Below are 18,372 nucleotides of genomic sequence, written 5' to 3' on the forward strand. Positions count from 1 at the left end.
CAGATATTTACTTAAGATTTTTCTGCTCTCATAAAATACCTGAGTCCTTACTGAGTCTCCACATTGCTTTTTCTTTCTTGTTCCCATATTCTTACTGCCAGCGTTCTGGCTGAGAGCATGGGAATAAACAACGTCAGGGCCCGGCCCAGGGGCCACCTGGGACCCCACATTTCTGCAGCTCAGCGAGTGTTGGAGCTCCAGTCCCTGAGCGCCAGGGCCAGCACAATGGGCACTCGAGGCGGGCATAACAGGAGAGAGAATCTGACCCCATTTCATGGTCAAAACCAGAAAGGAAGGAGGTGTCCAGCTGCTGCTCGTTGTCAGGCTGCTGGGGAGGTATTTTTGTTTTGTTTTGTTTTAAATTCACAATCCATTTGGAGTGGTTTTGGACACGTCCAGAAGTTTTAGTGGAAGATAGCTTTGTTATTTATTTGAAAACTGCTAGGTCTCACACAAAGGCCTTTCCTTTTCCTGCCATACCTGAGCGGTTCAGCTAGCAGGCATCTGCACAACACTGGAGATACAGGATTCCTGTCCTCACCTTCTCTGGCCTCCAGCCTTGCTCATACACTGACTAAAGTGCCTTCCTCGGGTACCAACACGGGACAGAGGGATTTCTGGCGCTTACATTACCTAAATCCCTCTGTGGGTATAGATTTGATAAAGGCATCTTTGTCAGACCGTGGCTTCCAGAGACCACTTCAATCCATAGCTATTCCACAGATGTTGAATAGATGTCACCCCAAACTCCCATCATAAAATATTTCCTCTCAGCATCTTAATAAATACACTTCTTTCTTTCCTTGGACTGATCCCTTATTACATTTCAGGGGCTAGCTTGTATAGGACAGGTTCATTTGCTAATACATGAATCATTATTGCTTTGAGCCTCTGAGCTAGCATTTTTATGAGCATGTTTCAAAATGTATTTGATTGCTGTTAGAAATCATTTTGGTTCACACTCGACAACCAGGCCAACCAAAGCCAATATGCTCTGCCTGGCACTGTGAAAGGATGTTGTGAGAATTTAATTACTAACTGCATGTTACTGTGCATATGGTGAATTTTAAATGTACTATTTCTTTTACTTTTTTTGCCTCCAAGGTAAAAACACCCAGTTGTTTAACTCCAGTTTATTAAGATTTCTATCTAGTAGTTCTGATAAAATTGTTTCAGATTGTACACCCTACAGAGAACAGCATGCTGCCTTTTCCTATCCATGAGCTGCTTGCAGACCATAAATGCCATCCAAGCCAAAGTGAGTCCTCTATGCCCTTCTGTAAACCTGGGCTACACGCTAGAGATTAGAGCTACTTCATTGCCTTCATGTAAGAAAGGTTTTGGAAAAACATTTGTTTTATGTGATAAGGTACAACAAAACATCACTAGAACAGAACTTCTTAGTTCTGGCAGCAAGACTCTCACCTTGGGAAAGGAAGGGAGGAAGGGAGGGAGGAAGGGAGGGATAGTGGAGGTGTAGACTGTAAAAATGTATTTTAAATAGTTTAAATCCACTCACTCTCTACTTCTTTTCCACTATTATAATGGTGGTGATGTTCTTCTATTTGGCTCCTACACACTTTCGTGACATGAAAACTCCATGATATATGTTACATTGATATATACGCACAGAATAAATCAGAACTTTATATTGAATCAGATTTCATCAGCACATTAACAAGAGGAGGAGGAGGATTTTTTAGAATCTTTCTTACTAATACAGCATAAAGCCCATGGAAAATTCAGCTCTTACACACTTCTACGCTGTGCTCATACTCAGTATTGTTTCCAATGAATTGACTAAAATGCTTTGAGACCCACTCTATGTGTATATTCCCTTGAACATTTTCCCGTGGGGAATATATAGTGTGCATCGCACTCCCCACTGTCCACCAGCTCACTTTCATCTGCAGGAACGCTCAGTGACACAGTCTGGGTTGCTCTTGTTAGGATTCTGGCACCATACCTTTTGTTAGAACCTGACTGCCAGACCCAAAAAGCAGCAGGATACCACCTCAGGCAAGCTTAGTGTGCAGGAGAAACAGGGAAAGTATGGAGAGAAAGCAGAAGGAGAATTTGAGGTGGGAAAAGTACCTTTCTCCAGATGGTAAAATAATACATATGTTTACAATTCAGGTCCTTCCCCTTGTATTTCCATAAAACAGACATCTCTGTGCATAGAGTCTTCTTTAGGACAAACTTTTTCCACATTCAGCAGCGTGAACTGCCTTAGATATATCTTCTTACAGGTAAGAGCTGCATGCTTACAGGGATGGAAAATTAAATCATTAAATAGATCTGGAAACCTCACACCTTTTGGTGGATTTTTTCCTCTCCTTTGTTTAAATTCCAGTGCTAATCTGCTTCCTTTGTGAAGATTTTATCTTGAGCAATTCAGATTGGAGGGCTGGATATAAAGAGTGTGAATTTATTGTAGAACAAACTGCTGTGGATGGTGAAAAGCAAGACTGGAAATCTGGAGTAATGATTCCAGAAATAGAAGCATAAAAACTGATTTAGAACCAGCATCCAAAGAAGCATCTGCTGACTTCCATCTCAAGATAAAACTGAAGCTACTCCTGAAAAACCCACTCTCCCTAGATGACACTTGTCTTCGGAGGAAAATTTGAAGTGATTTGATAATGTGCTACTCAGGGGAAAATGTCACTGAAGTAGAAATGAGCCGAGATAAATATACTGTGTAAATGTGGGCTAGCTGTTCTGGAGGCCAGCAAGTTACCATTATGCTTAATTGGGGGTCTGAGGGGGCAGATTCTCATCCACCATGTTGCATTCAATTACATCTAATTTCCCCATAGCTTAACTGTATCTGCTCAGCATTAAATCCGACCAATTCTACTGAAGATCATGAGCCTCTTTTCCCTGGATGTATGAATAAAGGAGGGAGCACATCTCGTCATTGCTTCATTCAAGAAACATGATATTCTTCCCTCTCTTTTGTTACAAACGTCCACTGGTGAACCTCTTCAGCCAGGCTTTTTGCCTTAGTAGCTTTAGACTGACCCTGAACTCAAATTGTGGAGAGAAAGGTAGAAGGAAAGAGGAAAAATAAAAGAGCTCTTTGCTCTTGGGACCTCTTTTCCTTCTAGACAGAGCTATGAGTGATGAGGAGCCTGAAATCCTCCTCAGTTGTTTAAAATGAGCGAGGATAAATTCAATCCTTATCCTCCCTGTACAGCAACTCCTCCTCTTTGTGAGGTGGAAGATACCTTACAATGATAATGTAGGAACAGGTTTATTAGTGTTTGTGACACATTCAGATATATAACAATAGTTATATATATAAATATATATATATATATATCAATTGGTACTTAGAAATTTCTGCAGATACTGTGACAGACCTCTGATAGTTTACTTTTGTTCCTCTCTCTTTGCATTTTAATTCTCACTATGAAATGCTTGAAGGAACAGGAGTGTACATTTTGAAACAGAAATTATGAGCACCAGTTTAGTTTCTATGCTTGCCACTCCAACAGTTCTTTGATTCTCATGCTTACAAAATGAAAACAAATCCTAAACCCTGTATTTTATCTTTTTCCTCAGTACTGTGAGTTGCCAAGTTTGCTTGATACCTTCTGATCCTTGTGAGTGCAATAAAGCACATTAGACTTCCAAATTTTAATGAAGTCCTCAGACCTGGCACAAATTAACTATTTAGGAGCCTTGTTTTTCTAAGCAGACAGCATTTTTCTACTTGTTTAGGATGAATCTTCTGCTGGAGTACAAAAGAACAATTCTGTGAGACATGATGAAGTTGTGTATATTTACCTCATACTAAATTCTTGGCCACATTTATCAATGCATTTGAAAAGGAAGGAAAAGAAACCCTAAAAGTCCTTTGTTTTGCCTTGTGCTCAGGCAAAGAAGTCAATAAAGTGCTTCACAAACTTTAGAATTGTAAGGTTTTAAAATAGGTTTAATAGTTACACATAGTTGCACATTAGAGGCTCTTTCTACCAAACCCAGTGAAGCACTGGTATAAAGAAGAACAACAGCTTTATGCCACTCCGGCCTGATGGATAGCAAAAGGGTCTCTGTAACTGCTTCAGACTTAAGAAAGGAGCTTTGGCTCCAGGATCAAAACATAAAGCAGGCTCCTGAGAGATGAAAAGTGTTCTGACTTTTTTTCTGATAAGGCTGAACACAACACAAATCCCTCACTGCCCCTCAGGACCCAAAGAAGATTTGAACTTAATTTCTGTTCGGAAAAAGAAGGTGGCACAATTCAGTATCCTGGGCCTCAGTGTTATGACACCTTGAGACTGTGAGGGAAACACATGGCTTGGACATGCTAGGATGTATTCTTAGTATTAAAAAAAAAAAAAAAAAAAAATCTAACAGAATAATTCAAAATGTACTTTTCCAAAGAACAACGAAAAACATTTTCAAAACACCTGTGTCGCTTTAATGAGCCTACTCTCTGCTCTTAACAGTGATTCAAGATGACCTATACCATATAGAAAGACAAAAACTGGATCCAAAGTTATTTAGGTTCAGATTCACAAAAATACTTAACTACTTACCTTTAGTGAGTTGGACCTCAGCTGATGTGCTTGACTTGCATTTTGCACCCCTAATGCAGATTCTCCTCTCATAACTCTGCCCTTTGATCAGCAAGACGAGGACATCCAGTGTTTGTGAAGCCTAGACCTCCTCTGGCTGTGAGACAGTGGCCAGCCAGGTCAACATCTCATTTACCCAGAATTGTCCTGAACAGGCTGAACATCTTTCTAATTGCTTTTTAATACAAAACCATCAGCCTTGCAATGAAAATAGCACTCTTCAGTTTAAACAAGTAATTTTGCTGTTTAATTTCCTCCTTCTTCCTGATAGGTGGCACCATTTTCTGCACAGAATCCCATGTATTTGAAGTACATTGAGAATTTCAATAGATTTTGGCAAATGTTTCACTGCTAACATACCACAGCATCACCCCGTGTCTGTGTCGACAGATTTCACTGTAATAAACTGCAAAAGCAGAAAAATATTTCCTGAATCCTGATTAAAAATTCTTTATTAATGCTCAGTTATTCATGTGAAGAACCCAGGGCCTTATCACTTGGTGAATTGCTGTATGTCAATTCATGCTTTCCAGATTGGACAGTGCAGCTCAGTCTCTCATGTTTAACTCTCACTTTTCCAGCTCGAGGAAATCCTGATATGCCTTGCCCTTCCCTTAACATCCCATTTCTGTAACTCCAAGTTACGACACTAAAACACAGTCTTTTCCTCAAGAACTTTTTCTGCCAGCTGGGCCCACCCAAGGAATCATGCTCCAGCCTCCACTGTCAGCAAGATAAAGGCCCTAAGGAAGTTCTGATTGGCTTTTCTAAAACAAATAATAGACTCTTAAAAATTGTACACATGGTCTAATGAATGTCACACCACTTTTCTGGTTGCACATTTACCGCTAAGTTCTGTAAATGACAGAATTATTTTTGTAAGTTAGAAGGCTCCTTTTTCCAACTCAGGTCACCTACATTAGTCACACACCTGAAAAGAAATTATACAATTACATTAGGGAAATAAGATGACAAAAGAAGGTGACAACAGCCTAAAAGTAAAGTCAGAGAATATGATTAAGCAATAAAGATGAACTTATGATAAGAAGAACACAGTCCAGAAAAATGTTGTGACAAATTTGTATGAAAAGGGCTGAGTTTCATTTGCTGGTGCTTAGATTATAGTCGATTTTAGACTATAACTGAAATAAGTTATTGGGTTTATTCACAGGTTAAGAACATTTCAACAATTCTAGTATAAAGAGGGCATTTTTGTTTGCTTTTACCTCAACATTACAGACAGGAAATACCTGTCCTTATTCTCTTGTTTTAAATTCCAGATAACCAGTCAGGATGCAAAGGCAGGCCTAACTAATACAGGTGCCCAACTACATTACAGTAACAACGGATAGCCAAAACAAAACAAAATGATACAATAACCAAACAATGTATAGGCTGAAAATCATTATCACTGCTACTTAGTGCTCAGTTACAGGCACATATTCATGATTCACAGTTGATGCATGAAGATTTATTGGTCAAAAAAAAGAGGGGTAGCTACATTCATGATATACATTCTTCACATTGAAAAATCTGAGACTTAGGATAACTTATGCGGTATAAATATCATCAGATGCAGAACTGCTGACAAAATATTTATATGCACCTAATTTTGCTGGATATTATTCACAGAACATTCATTCTAGCAAGCATATGGTACCTTTAAAGGTGACATTTCTGCTTCCAAGAAATGCTGGCTTGGTTATAGCAGGAAATTAAGTCCACAGAGTACCTCAGTTAGCAACAGAGCAGTGTTTCGACACAGAGACCTCAGTGTGGATTTACAAAGAAATGCCTCACCCTAGAAAGCACTGATCCTGGAAGTGGAGCTAAATTTGCCAAGGCTGCAACAGGCTGTTCTGTCCGAGGCTGGTTGTATTGTTGCCCACCTGAAGACTACAGCCGACCCACTTCCTCTTGGGAAATCAGGGAGTCGCTTAACAGCTGCTCTTTGACTGAGGCAGTCGCTGTCCTTGTAGAACTTGGGAAGAAGAAAGAAAGACTGTGCGCTCAGGTCTCGCCCAGTTACCTCAACCGAACCAGAGGTGTGTGAGAGAGTCAGGAACATGGAAGCGTGTCCCAGTGGGGTCACACAGCTGTAACCCATGGTGGGCCCTACGGCCTCCTCCCGGCAGGAGGAGCAGGGCAGGGAGATCTTTCCAGCAGAGTGAAAGAAGGTGTCAGATCCTTTTTCAGAAGCTCTGTGCTTTTTGATCACAAATTACAAACTTTGTGCATACACACTAACAGAGGAGAAGCAGTCTGGCTGAGATCCAAAATCAATGTTAAAACCAGTAATGTATGTTTTATATGGCTGAGCAGTTCAAGAACCTGATCAGTTCTCACTGTGCTATCATCCAATCCAATATATGACACAGAGCATCTGCTTGCGCTTTTACGAAGTTGTTTGCTAGCAATACAAAAAAAGCATGACACTCAATCGGTTCTGAAATATTTTTTAAAAGAAGATGACAGAGGTCAAACTAAAAAGGGTGTTAAAAAGAGTTGACAGCAGTTATTCACAGTTTTTCACTGTAAGAGAACTGCAGGTTGTCCTATGGAATGAAAATCAGAGACACTGACTCACAAAAATTGTGCTGTTTATTACAACAGGATGTTGTGACATCCAGAGGTATAAGTGGATTAGATACATACAGGCCCACAGTAGTTATTAAATCTAATGGTTGAGTTGGTGCGGATAGCCTCTGGCTTGGGAAGTCCTTACCTTTTGAAATTAGAGGGAGATACATGATGAATTTTCCCTGTCTCCCACTTCATTCTTCTAAACATCAATTATTGACTGTTTTCAATGATGAGGTGCTGGGCTGTGTAGAATTCTGGTAGAAGTATGACAGTATAGAATGGATTTCATAAGCATATCCCTTTTCTATTGCCTTCGGGCAGATAAAAGTAGCTTTGCAAGCAGAAAAAACATCAACTCAATAGCACTATCATCACTTGCAACAGACCAGGCCTATAGACAGTAAAAATTACTACGGTTCCCACAACTTCCTTGGCTGCAGCAGAGCAATGACCTTCTGTATCATCTGCAAACCTGGTCTCTCTGTTGATATAGGTCAGGTCACAGGGTGTGGGATATCCTTCAGTCCTTTGTATTAACTAGACAATTGGGGTAGTATAAGTTGTTCTGTTTCTTTGGCTGTGTTCTTTAGAACAGTATCACATCCATGACAGATCAACTGTGCTCTTACACACTCGAATTGCTAAAACATAGCTCCAATGCAAAACTCCTAGAAAGAGAACACTTTCATCATCGGCTTCCTGGCTGTGGTTCGATAGTGTATTTTTCCCCATGGTTCGATGACTCCAGGAGTGGTGACTGCAAGGTCAGAATTTTTTTATGGGGCTTTTTTTAATCTATGTTTGAATCCTTCTTGTGGAGCATTTACTAGTCCCACAGGACCATACAACAACAGAGCTTGTATCGCTGTATGGATTGGTACCTGCAAGCATTACACAAGTATGTCTTTGTACTGGGATGGCAAGACAAGCCTCCCCTCAGGCCTGACCACCACAATGCAGTCACTGTTTCTACTGTTACCAGTCCGGTTTGGGATGTGCACGCTCAGGGGCCAAGTCTCTAACCAGTGTGTGGTGATGCATCTCCCCTGACATGCACTGAGCTCATGCGCTTTAGAACAGCTAGCAGTCTTCTGCAAAGTGTGCTCTGCTCATCTCAAAAATGGGCTGACTACCTTTCAGAACAGATGATGTGCAATTTAAATTTTAAAATGCGTGTATACTTTGCTTTTCTAGTTTTCCTTTGTGTGACAACTTTGAATTTTAATACAAGGTATCCAAATGTAAAATGATAAAAAATGCAGCTCATGTCAGCATTAAAATGCATAGTAATTTATTAACTTTTCAAGTGTAAATACAAATTGATTTGATGATGTGCCACATAATGAAAAAAATATTTGTAGTCACAACTTGCATTCCAGTTGCTGCATTATTTTTTAAAATTAAACTTATAACAAAGAGTTTGAAAACTGCACAATACTTGTTGATGGCCAATAGAAAACTGTAACTCTGTGCAAAGTAATAAGTGCTTCTATACACCTTTGAAGAACGCTCTTGATTCAGAAATTCTGTCCTCAAAACCAGGTTACCATATGTTGCTTCATTGGGATATTTATAAGTAAGTATTCTTGGCCATAGAAAATATTGTTTATACTTGGGCAACCCATGAACTCACTACCTTTACTTACATAACATTAACCCTTTTGTAATGTAAGTCAATGTATTTTGTGAAATAATTCTAAAATCCACTACAATGTACCAAAGAGGTCACTGTATCTCTCTTTCTAATGCCGCTGATGGCTGGGGCGTTGTGAAGACAATCTGAAGCCTTCACATGGCATAAGCATCCCAGATCTTTATAGGGACAAGGTATTTTCAACAGCTATCAGAGTAAAATAGGGAGATTGTTAAGAGAGAATCTGAAGCTAATTCATTACATTTTTTAGAATATATAAATATTGATGCACTTTGTGCCAAATTCACTGAGAATTATTAACTCTATAATTTCAGTATTTATTCCTTTAGTTCACTATGTAAGCAGACTCCGTCTCTAGCAGAACGCTCTCAGCGCATTAGCATTTCAAGAACATCCTTGTTACCACACAGGAAGCTATAAATGCATGATGCACATACTTCAGTAGACCACAGTGCCAATTAATGTATTTTCCATGCATTCAGTAATTACAGCTCTCACCTTAAGTCCACTAATGTCACACACACACACACACAAAATTGTATCTGCAAAATAAGATTTAGAGGTACACACTACAGCAGGCTCTTGAATAGGTATTCCTGATGAAGAAATACAAAAATGTGTTAAGTTTGGGATTCTTTCCAGAGAAAACATAATATTAAGTTTACTTTGGTGGCATACAGATGTAGAGACATTTGAAGACCTGATTACTCCTTAGGTTATATATCTAGCTCATTAGCTAGTTCTTCTAATTTGCTACACCATCTTTTATCTGTGACATGACCTCATGATCAACTTTGATTAGCAGTAAGAAGCAGGCAGTCAAAACAGCAGCAGTCAAAAATGGAACACCATTGCTAGAAACATTTTCAGTTAAGTGACTTCTGACAGCTGTTTTTCCTCCCAAAGCCTTTCATGAAAAAAACAAAGGTATTTGTGTCCTAATTGAATAATAATATGCCAGACTTCCTCTGAACTCCAACTTCTATTAATGTTCTTCTTAAAACCCAACTCATTGGGTCCCAAAACAGGCCATAATGTGCTTTAGTATGGCTGTTAATGAACCATTTCAAATGAATACTGGATACTGAAGGAATTACATGCTGTGTAATTGATCTAAAGAACATTTAGGACTGGTGCTATTTCATTAAATCTTATTAGCTCTGGCTTAAGTACTTAAAATTGCAGCTGTCCTGTGTCAGACAGATTACACTCCTTGTCACATGGCAAGTGAGGTTTTCATATACTAGACCACAGTTTTTAAAAAGGAGCAGGCTGATGAAAAGAAATGTAAACAAAGGATTACGAAGGCCTGATCTTCATGCACACTAAGCCCCAAATTATTCATTGAAATGAGATAGACAGTTCAACACTTTCAGAATATGTATGAAGACCTGTTGTTTGTTTCCATATTTTTCTCTTAGATCACTTCTATGGAACCAGATTTTAGCTTTTTAGATGTTGAACAGTGCTGAAGGGTTCTCATGCATCATGGATGCACACAATATAGATTGCAGGGGAATCCATTGGGTCCTTCAACAACATCTTTTTTAGCTCTTTTTTCTCTTAGTTGCTTCCCACTGGAGGTTAGCATGCCTCAGGAACCAGCAAGCCAGTAAAGCTAGAGAACAATTTTGGCTGAGGAATCAATGGCTTTAATCTAGCCAAGAATAAATTCATCTTGGAAAATAGTTTATAGCTCTCAAGGGAGAAAGGGCTTTTTTCCCCACGGGACTAAAACTAATTTTCAGGGATCCTGACATGCTTACAAGACTTTTTTACCAGTTTGCCTTTGAAAACAGTGTACTAAACTTGGTGTTCCTTCTCACCTTCTACTCTTCTGACCTCATCTTTAACTCCATAATCAAAAAAATAGCAATTGAAGATTTTGATCTGTATTTTCTCTACAAGGCGTACTACACTATATTAAATACTTTTCATAGTATCTGGACTGCTGCACTGTGGGAAACAAGACTAAAACTTTGAAACAACATTAAGCAGGACTTCAGATTATAGTATGAGGTGAAATACTGACAAAAGACCCAAAGACTTTGGTTAAAACAGATAATACTCAAGGCTTTTTTTTATTATTAATCCTTTTATGAGAGAATATTTAAGACCCTCTCATATGCAGTGCCACCATGTTAATACCACAGCCAAAGTAGTGGTTCAGACAGATAAAGACTAAAGTAAAAATAAAACAACAGATGTGGTTTTCAAATATAAGAAATTGTTTCTGTAAATCTTAAAAAAATTACAATCACAGAAAATACCAACCCCACCTTTAAGAGTTATTTGAGTTCTTTTATGTTATTCTGCAAGCCTCATAGCCATTCATCTATCACAAAAATCTGCTTTCCTTCCTGTACTGAAGGTCTGGGTTTTGCATGCCTTCTGCAGCCTGTGGCCTCTGCTGTCAGAGCTTCCCAGGACTGACCACTCTCAGATGCTGTGGCCACATTCAAATGCTTTGCACTGGGCACTGAAAACACGCAGCAGCAAAATTCTGAGACACCCAATTCACACTCATTATGGTGGTGTCACAGTGAAGGGTTGTCATGCTTGTTTGAAATCTTTGCCAGTAAATGGAGATCTGGTCTTCTCAGCTTCAAAACTCATAAACTGCAAATGCCACACTCCTTTTAGGAAAGTAAATTTAAAACCTGGTATTCTTCCAAATATTCAGCCTTCCTTTTTCATTTACCCAGGATTTGAAAGGCTAGATGCCCCATTGCTAAGCAAGGATCAAATGTAGACTGGCAATTCAAGACAAGGAGGGGAAAAAAAAAAGGGGGGGGGAGGGTTGGGAAGCATGTAACATATTTGCTTCTGTTCAGCACAGTAACTTTATACTCTAATAGTTAGGCATTTAGTAATCATATTGTTATATAATTATTTTCAACTTCCAGCCATCTTTGTATAGAATAGTTAGTTCATAGGAAAGACTACAAATAGTGTGAATGACCTGTGACATGACTCCCCCAAAACCTCACCGGGTGAAACAGTCCTTTCCTTTCTTTTGCCTTCTCACCTCCCTCAGCCAAATATTTCAAGGAGTAAAACCCCATCAGAAGAGTACAGCTTTCATACAATTTAAGAGAGAGAAATCTGGAGAGAAGATGAAAAGTCACTTACAAATAGAACTTCTGTACAAAGCGTTCAGCACTTGCTCCATAGACGGCAACTATCCTTTTAAATTGTCTAATAGGTTAATGTAAGGAGGTTAAATGCAGGGCAACTGCTCCCAATCTATATTTAGCCTGAAGCTTCCTACCTGTTTAAGACCTGCAGGAAGGCTTGAATACTGAGCTTGTCCACGATTTTTTACTGCATTTCTTGATTTATTAAAGATGCTACCTCTCCCTGCAGGGCTTATTATGCTGTTCAAGAGGTTGCATTCAACTAACCATAAACACAGAATTTTAAGCATTTTTATATTTAGAATCTCACCCAGAATAATTGTTTTGTGTATATTCATGCATAACCTGATCCATATGACATAACTAAAGATCAGCAATTAGCCACAAATAAGCTCCAGGATAACTGGCTTTTTATTACATCTTGCACACACTGTTTCAAAGATAAAATTGGGGCAAAATATAGTGATATGGTCTCTAGATACCAACCAAGAGTTGACAAGAACTGATGGATTTTGCATGTTAAAAGTAAATTTTTTACTACGTATCATGCCCTTGAAAATTAACTTTGTTTCCATTCTATTTTGTTCAGCATGCCTTGAAATAGGAATGGCAAAAGCTCCTCAACAGATCGCTGATATTCATGGTATTGCAGTGTCTGCAATTACCCATTTTCCTCCTCAGTAAAACAAAACAAACCTTTAACATTTTATAGAATTTTTTTAAAAAACAGTGAAGTTAACAGATAACAACTCTGTCTCTCCTTCTGTATGACTGAATCTTCTGCAATGAAAAGCTGTCTGCCGTGGACCCACACCCAAGGGCTGCTGATGCTGACAGTGGTCATCAGCTTTGACAGCGTTTTGGACAGGGCCTTGGCATTGCTCTGGTACCTGCACAGATCCCACATGAACCACTGGATACATTAGTAAATTCACGTTCACAAAGATGTCAATTGGTCAGCTACAGTAAAATGTTTATATTTCAGAGTAGCGGTATTTATATGTGCTGCCTAGTTCTGGCTCTAATCTGCTCTCTTATCACTAGGTTTTTGTTTCTTTTTCAAATACCGAAAAGACTGTTGGTTTGTTCAGGAAATTTGTCTAGACAGTGCTCAAAAAGTGTATTTGCTCACATTTGACATTTTCACAGGAGACGTATCAAAATGGAAGATTCAAGTTGTTAAATTCCACAGATGGCACCTAAGTCAGTCAACTCATTTTCAGAAGTAATGAGTATCCAGCCTCCAGGCAGTTTCTGGAACAACACAACAGTGTGTCTGCACGCAGAGCACTGCGGGACGGGAACCTCGCACTTACGTACTCAGGGCTTGTGGGACAGCCGAGGCCTCCAGAAATGCATCCATCTACTAGGACATCTACTGACTCAAAAGTTAAATATGCAAGTGCTATATTGTGATGCCTTTACAGCCAAGTAATGTAAAATGTGGCAATATAATGGAGCATGTGGCTATTTTACCTTTTCACCATTTACCTGTGTCTAGCTAGAAGAGGTCTCTAAAATGCTGCATTTTAGCAGCTTGAAGGTTGAGAACCACCTGTAAACATTTGCGGAACGGTCTCTTTCTAAGAAACAGAGACTCCTAAACAATCAACCTTGAAATTTATCATATATTATATTATATTTCCAGTGTTATTTACAGATCTTGTTTAGTACAATGAACCAGACATGCTGAAAAGCTAGGATTTTTCCAGTCCCTTTTTATACGAAGTACAATAAAAAAGGCACATGATTATTCACCATAGGAGTTGTGCACCAGTCAATAACTTAAAGCTAAAAAGCTACCCATCAGAGAACTCTCTTTATGAGGCAGTATTGAGATCTCTCCTCTGAACTCATCATAGAAACATCTGTCTATTAATTCCTCTAGGAGAGCTTAAGGAACCCACTTTTCTGTCATGTTCTGATCTTCACAAGATTTCCAAACCAACAGAAAACTCTTGTTAAGCTTCCCAGGTCATCTACTGGAGCAAGGAGGAGTCAACAGGGCATGTATGTGTCTGCTTTTCTTTTTTTTTTTTCTTTTTCCCTTTAAATGCCCAATTATGTAGGACTTTTGAGAGTCAAGTCCTGTTCAAACTAATTTGCTTTAAGACAAATGCCTTGCAAGATATGGCACACTGAGCAATGGACAACGGCAGGACAGGCAGCTTCTCAGCCCCAGAAGTCAATGTCGGCCATGTTTTATCCAGTTTCTAATCATCCATTTTTGCCCCGAGCACCTTTGCACGACTAATCTGAGCCCAAAATTTGCATCCTTTGACATTTCCACTTCTAGACAACGGCCAGTGTCTCTGCTGATGATTGGACCATTCTGATTAAAAAATAAAAAAGAAAAGATGGATTAGAAAAGCTGAAAGGACTATAAGAAAAGTAGTGCTAGATCTGTAAAATGCCTGGAAAGTTCTGTATATATCAAGTGACAAATGTCCCTAGGAAGTTCTAGGAATTCCTAGGGGAAGCTAGATAATCCATACAAAGTGCTGAAACTATTCCTTGATAATTCTAGATTCAGGAATTGCTAGAAAATTCCCCAGAAATCACTAGAAAAATCTCTAAAAAGCACTAGAGAATCCTTACAGATCCTAATATACAGGAAATCCCAGAAACGGCAAGAATGCCTTCAAAAATCCTAAATATTATTTGAAAGCTTTGGATGTAAAAATTCCCCGAAAGATACTAGAAAAGTTCTAGAAACAAAAGTTTCTAGACTCAAAATAAAAAATAAATTACAAGTATGTTCTTGACAACCACTACAAAAATTGAGAATATTCCAAGAAAGGATTACTAAAAATTCCTAGAAAGCTTACCCCAAAATTCCTAGTAATAACATAAGAAAGTTCCTGGATAGCACATGACCTATGGAAAACATATCTGACTACAGAAAGCAGAAGGGAGGATTCCTAGAACGGTCCTCTCCAGACCTTCTTGTTTTTTATTAAATATCCTCCAGAGCAGCATTCCTCTCCAAACTACCTCTGCAAGGCTCCCTGAGCTCTGCCATACCTGTGTGAAATCCCAGAACCTCTGTGCTGGCCTGAGGACATCTTCACACTTTTTCAGGGTCGGCGTCCTGCCCTTCCCGTCGTCAACCAGGCATTTGGAGTCGGGCAGAAAGGCGGTGGAGCCCAGCGGCCCCAGCTGCAGGACGCCTTCCGAGCTGTAGCGGACAAGCTGGGGAAGAAAGGAAAGGGAAGACTTGAACGGCAGCCCCAGGGACCACAGCGGTGGGACACACAGTCTGACCTGCAGCTTCCCTCCCTGCCAGCTTCTGCTCCCAGCGCTGGCCCGAGCCCTTCGTCCTGCTGCGTGCCGGGGCCTTCCCGGTCGGGCACACGCTGCTCACGGGAAAAGCTGGGGAAACTATTTATTCCCACACAGGGTCTCTCCTAGGACACAATATTCCCTTTTCTCACAGCTCTGCTCCCCACCACTCCCTACTCACTATTTGACTGCAAAAGGGCAATCGAGAAAGTGAAGTAACCAATATGTAAATCATAGCCACTCAGTGGGAGTTGCTTTAACAAGGACACAATGTCAATTTGCCACGCAGTTTGTTCTTAAGAACTCTGTTAGAGACTATTGATAGCAACAAGTCTAATTAGTTTTTGTAAATAAATGTTACGGAAAAAAATCCAACTGTGCAACCAGCCTCCAAAAATATGAGAGGAAAAAAGAAATCACGAGGGAAATAGCTACAAATCTGCTACCGTATGCTTCAGGCCTACATAACAAAGAATCACATTCTGGTATTTCAGTTTTGTGTGAGTCTTAACTGTTCTGCAATTCAGTGGTGTGGCAAATGCTACTGGCTGTAATTAGAGGCTTTAGGTGAGGGCCATTTATTATTTTAGAGGGGTTTGATTTTTTTTTTTTTTAACAAAAAAAAGTTAAGCAGGCACCATCATTCATGTTAAGTTCTACAGGAGTGTGACTTTTTTTTTTAAACCTTTCTTTTATAATAAGTGATGATTTCACTTGCGTCAAGTCATTGACAGTAAAATGGACCTCAAGGAGAAAAAAAAACCCCAAGCATGTAGAAGGTGAGGAAAAAAACCTGGTCTCTTGTAATCTCAGTGTGCCAGAATATATGTTATTATGTAGATATTGAACCAAGGGAAAATATTTAAAGCCATACAGAATATCTGTAGATGGCTCTTGTAGATCAGGACTGACGGTCACAACACAGCCACGTGATGAAGCGTTTTGCTGTGCTCACAGCAGCCTTTTTCCGTAAGCAGAGGGTGGCTGCTCCTCTGCCCCCACGGGCTGCCACGCCGTGGGGCGGAGAGGAGGCCGCGGCTCCCTGGCGCGCCGGGAGCTGGCTGGGACGGCACAGCCTCCCGCACGGCCTGCGCGGGAAGGGACACGGCCAGCGCCGGGCCCGCTGACACACAAACCCACATCTCAAGGCACTGGCGATAAAAACAAAGCTTTTTCTAGGGACACACTGGGGACCTTGAAAAGTTTCTTGAAGCTCAGGAAGCCACTGCAGAGCTGCTGGATGACAGCGGGCCTGAGGAGCACAATCCTGATGAAGGAAGTTTGATGTCAAACACTTTATTCTGACTCTTACAGGTCGGATTTTTCTCTACTGCAATTTGTTTCAATCTGTATTCTAATAAAGCCCCAAAGCCTTCAGGGTGGTTTTAGGATGTTAATTTAGAGGGAAAAAGGGCTCTGTCAGCTCACTATCAAATTGCGCTGAGACAACTATGATAACGATGGAGTCCTCATTTACAAGTTGCAAAAGTTAATAAGTAATCCCCTTAATTACTGCTACTTCCCAGATAGTTGAGGTAGATCCTACTGAGGGAGATTTCAAAGCACATTAAAGTGAAAATGCATGATGTTAATTTGGCAGCAGGCCAATATGTCAAATCAGATGTATCTACTTCTTGCTTTTTCTGTGTTTAAATTCAGTCATTACACCAGCATAATACTTTGCCCTTCTTACCCTAGAAGTAGTCAAGGTGCCCAGGTGCCAAAAGACTGCAAAATGGAGTCAGCTACATATCTTGTACACTGTGATGCTGGATGCTGCAGGGGGAAGATCTGAGCCACCGAAGAAATGCAATTATCACCCAGGAAATTCACTGCCTGTCTGGTCTTATTGCTGTTATATGACTGAAATTACTTAACAAGAAAGGGAAGGAAGGTCAGAAGTGCCTGCTATTTATTGGATGCTACTGACCAGTGCATGAGATATCATTGTCGATCAAAAAACCTCAAATTAGAGTCTAGCTTTCTACTGCCATCCTTATTAACCTCAGAAGAATCATGCTGTGAATAATCATATCTTGCTGTTGGTAAAAAGAGCATGGTCTACTCGCTCCCAGACCAGATACCCTTTGACAAACTATGTGTTCATTTTCCCACCTGCCACTTCTGTTCAGAGCAACCATGTGAAGTGCAGAGTTAGAACAGAGCCTACATCAGAGAAAGCAGAAGGATAACCACATGAGGATTCTCCCCGGTATGAACAATGTCATTCTCAAGGCACTGTCTATATGTGTCAAACTGAGACACTTTATTTGTTTGTTTTTTATTATAAGGGTATGGGGGGACACACGTAAAAAGAAGCTCAAGCAAGCAAAGTGATCCAAAATATGAATGGACTGCCAGCTCAGAAATTAACTTCTTTTTTTTCTCATATAAAGGAGGGGGGAAAAAACAACCCACTAACTTTTTTAAAAAAAAAAAAAAAGTAAGTAAAACCTGTCTGTGTGTTTCACACTTCTCATATCTAATGATTACTCAGCAGCGTTCCAATGAACTGCAGACATGACTCAAACTTACACTGACGGGGAAATGTGTTCATCCTGCAACCTTTATTATACCTCTCCAGGTCCCAAAATACCACCTGCTTGGCTCTGCCTTATCTAGATAATCAGAACCACCATTTATCATGGTCTACCTGCTCTATAGTACAGGATCTACTTTCCCTATGGCTTAAGATGAGCAGCATTTTCTGTACTGGTATTAAAATGGTCTAAAATATTGTCTTTAGAATCTCAGTAGCCAGATTTGCATGTACTCTGCATCGCAGTAGCCACTTGGAAAAGACATTGTTATACAGAAGCCTGGCAAAGCATAAACTGCCATTTCTGATAGGCCTTAGAAGCAGAAGATATGCTAACCCTATTAAACTATCTCTGATATTGAAAGTGGCAGTTGTATGACAGTTCAACAGAGTTGGAGATGGCTCGGTGAAGGAAACTGGTAGCTATATAATAGTAAGACAAATGGAATTTCATGGACTTAATTTTCCTGATTCTGTGCTTTCTGCCAAGAGTTCCAACAGTCATAAAAACTGACGCTCATCCTAAAATAAAATAAAATTATAAAAAAACACCCACAAACAATTATCTCAGTTCAGACCACAGTATGTAGG

The 18,372-nt window shown here is 39.8% G+C and overlaps 1 protein-coding gene across 4 annotated transcripts in view; it reads right to left on the reverse strand.

The window, feature by feature from the left end:
* Positions 1-8,443: 8,443 nt before the first annotated feature.
* The window catches only part of GALNT9 (polypeptide N-acetylgalactosaminyltransferase 9), a 158,823-nt gene continuing 148,894 nt past the window's right edge, over positions 8,444-18,372 (reverse strand). For 3 of the 4 annotated variants that reach the window (XM_033008245.2, XM_033008247.2, XM_033008249.2), the window contains 2 exons: positions 14,985-15,152; positions 8,444-14,292 (listed from right to left, as the gene is read on the reverse strand). In XM_033008245.2, coding sequence (XP_032864136.2) covers positions 14,146-14,292; positions 14,985-15,152 — 315 coding nt within the window. In that variant the 3' untranslated portion in view covers positions 8,444-14,145. Of the gene's footprint in view, positions 14,293-14,984; positions 15,153-16,884; positions 17,115-18,372 lie in introns of those variants that run through there. The other variant, XM_033008248.2, reaches the window with a different exon arrangement.

This window comes from Tyto alba, unplaced genomic scaffold (assembly GCF_018691265.1).
Source record: "Tyto alba isolate M040663 unplaced genomic scaffold, T.alba_DEE_v4.0 Super-Scaffold_44, whole genome shotgun sequence".
Taxonomy (NCBI): domain Eukaryota; kingdom Metazoa; phylum Chordata; class Aves; order Strigiformes; family Tytonidae; genus Tyto; species Tyto alba.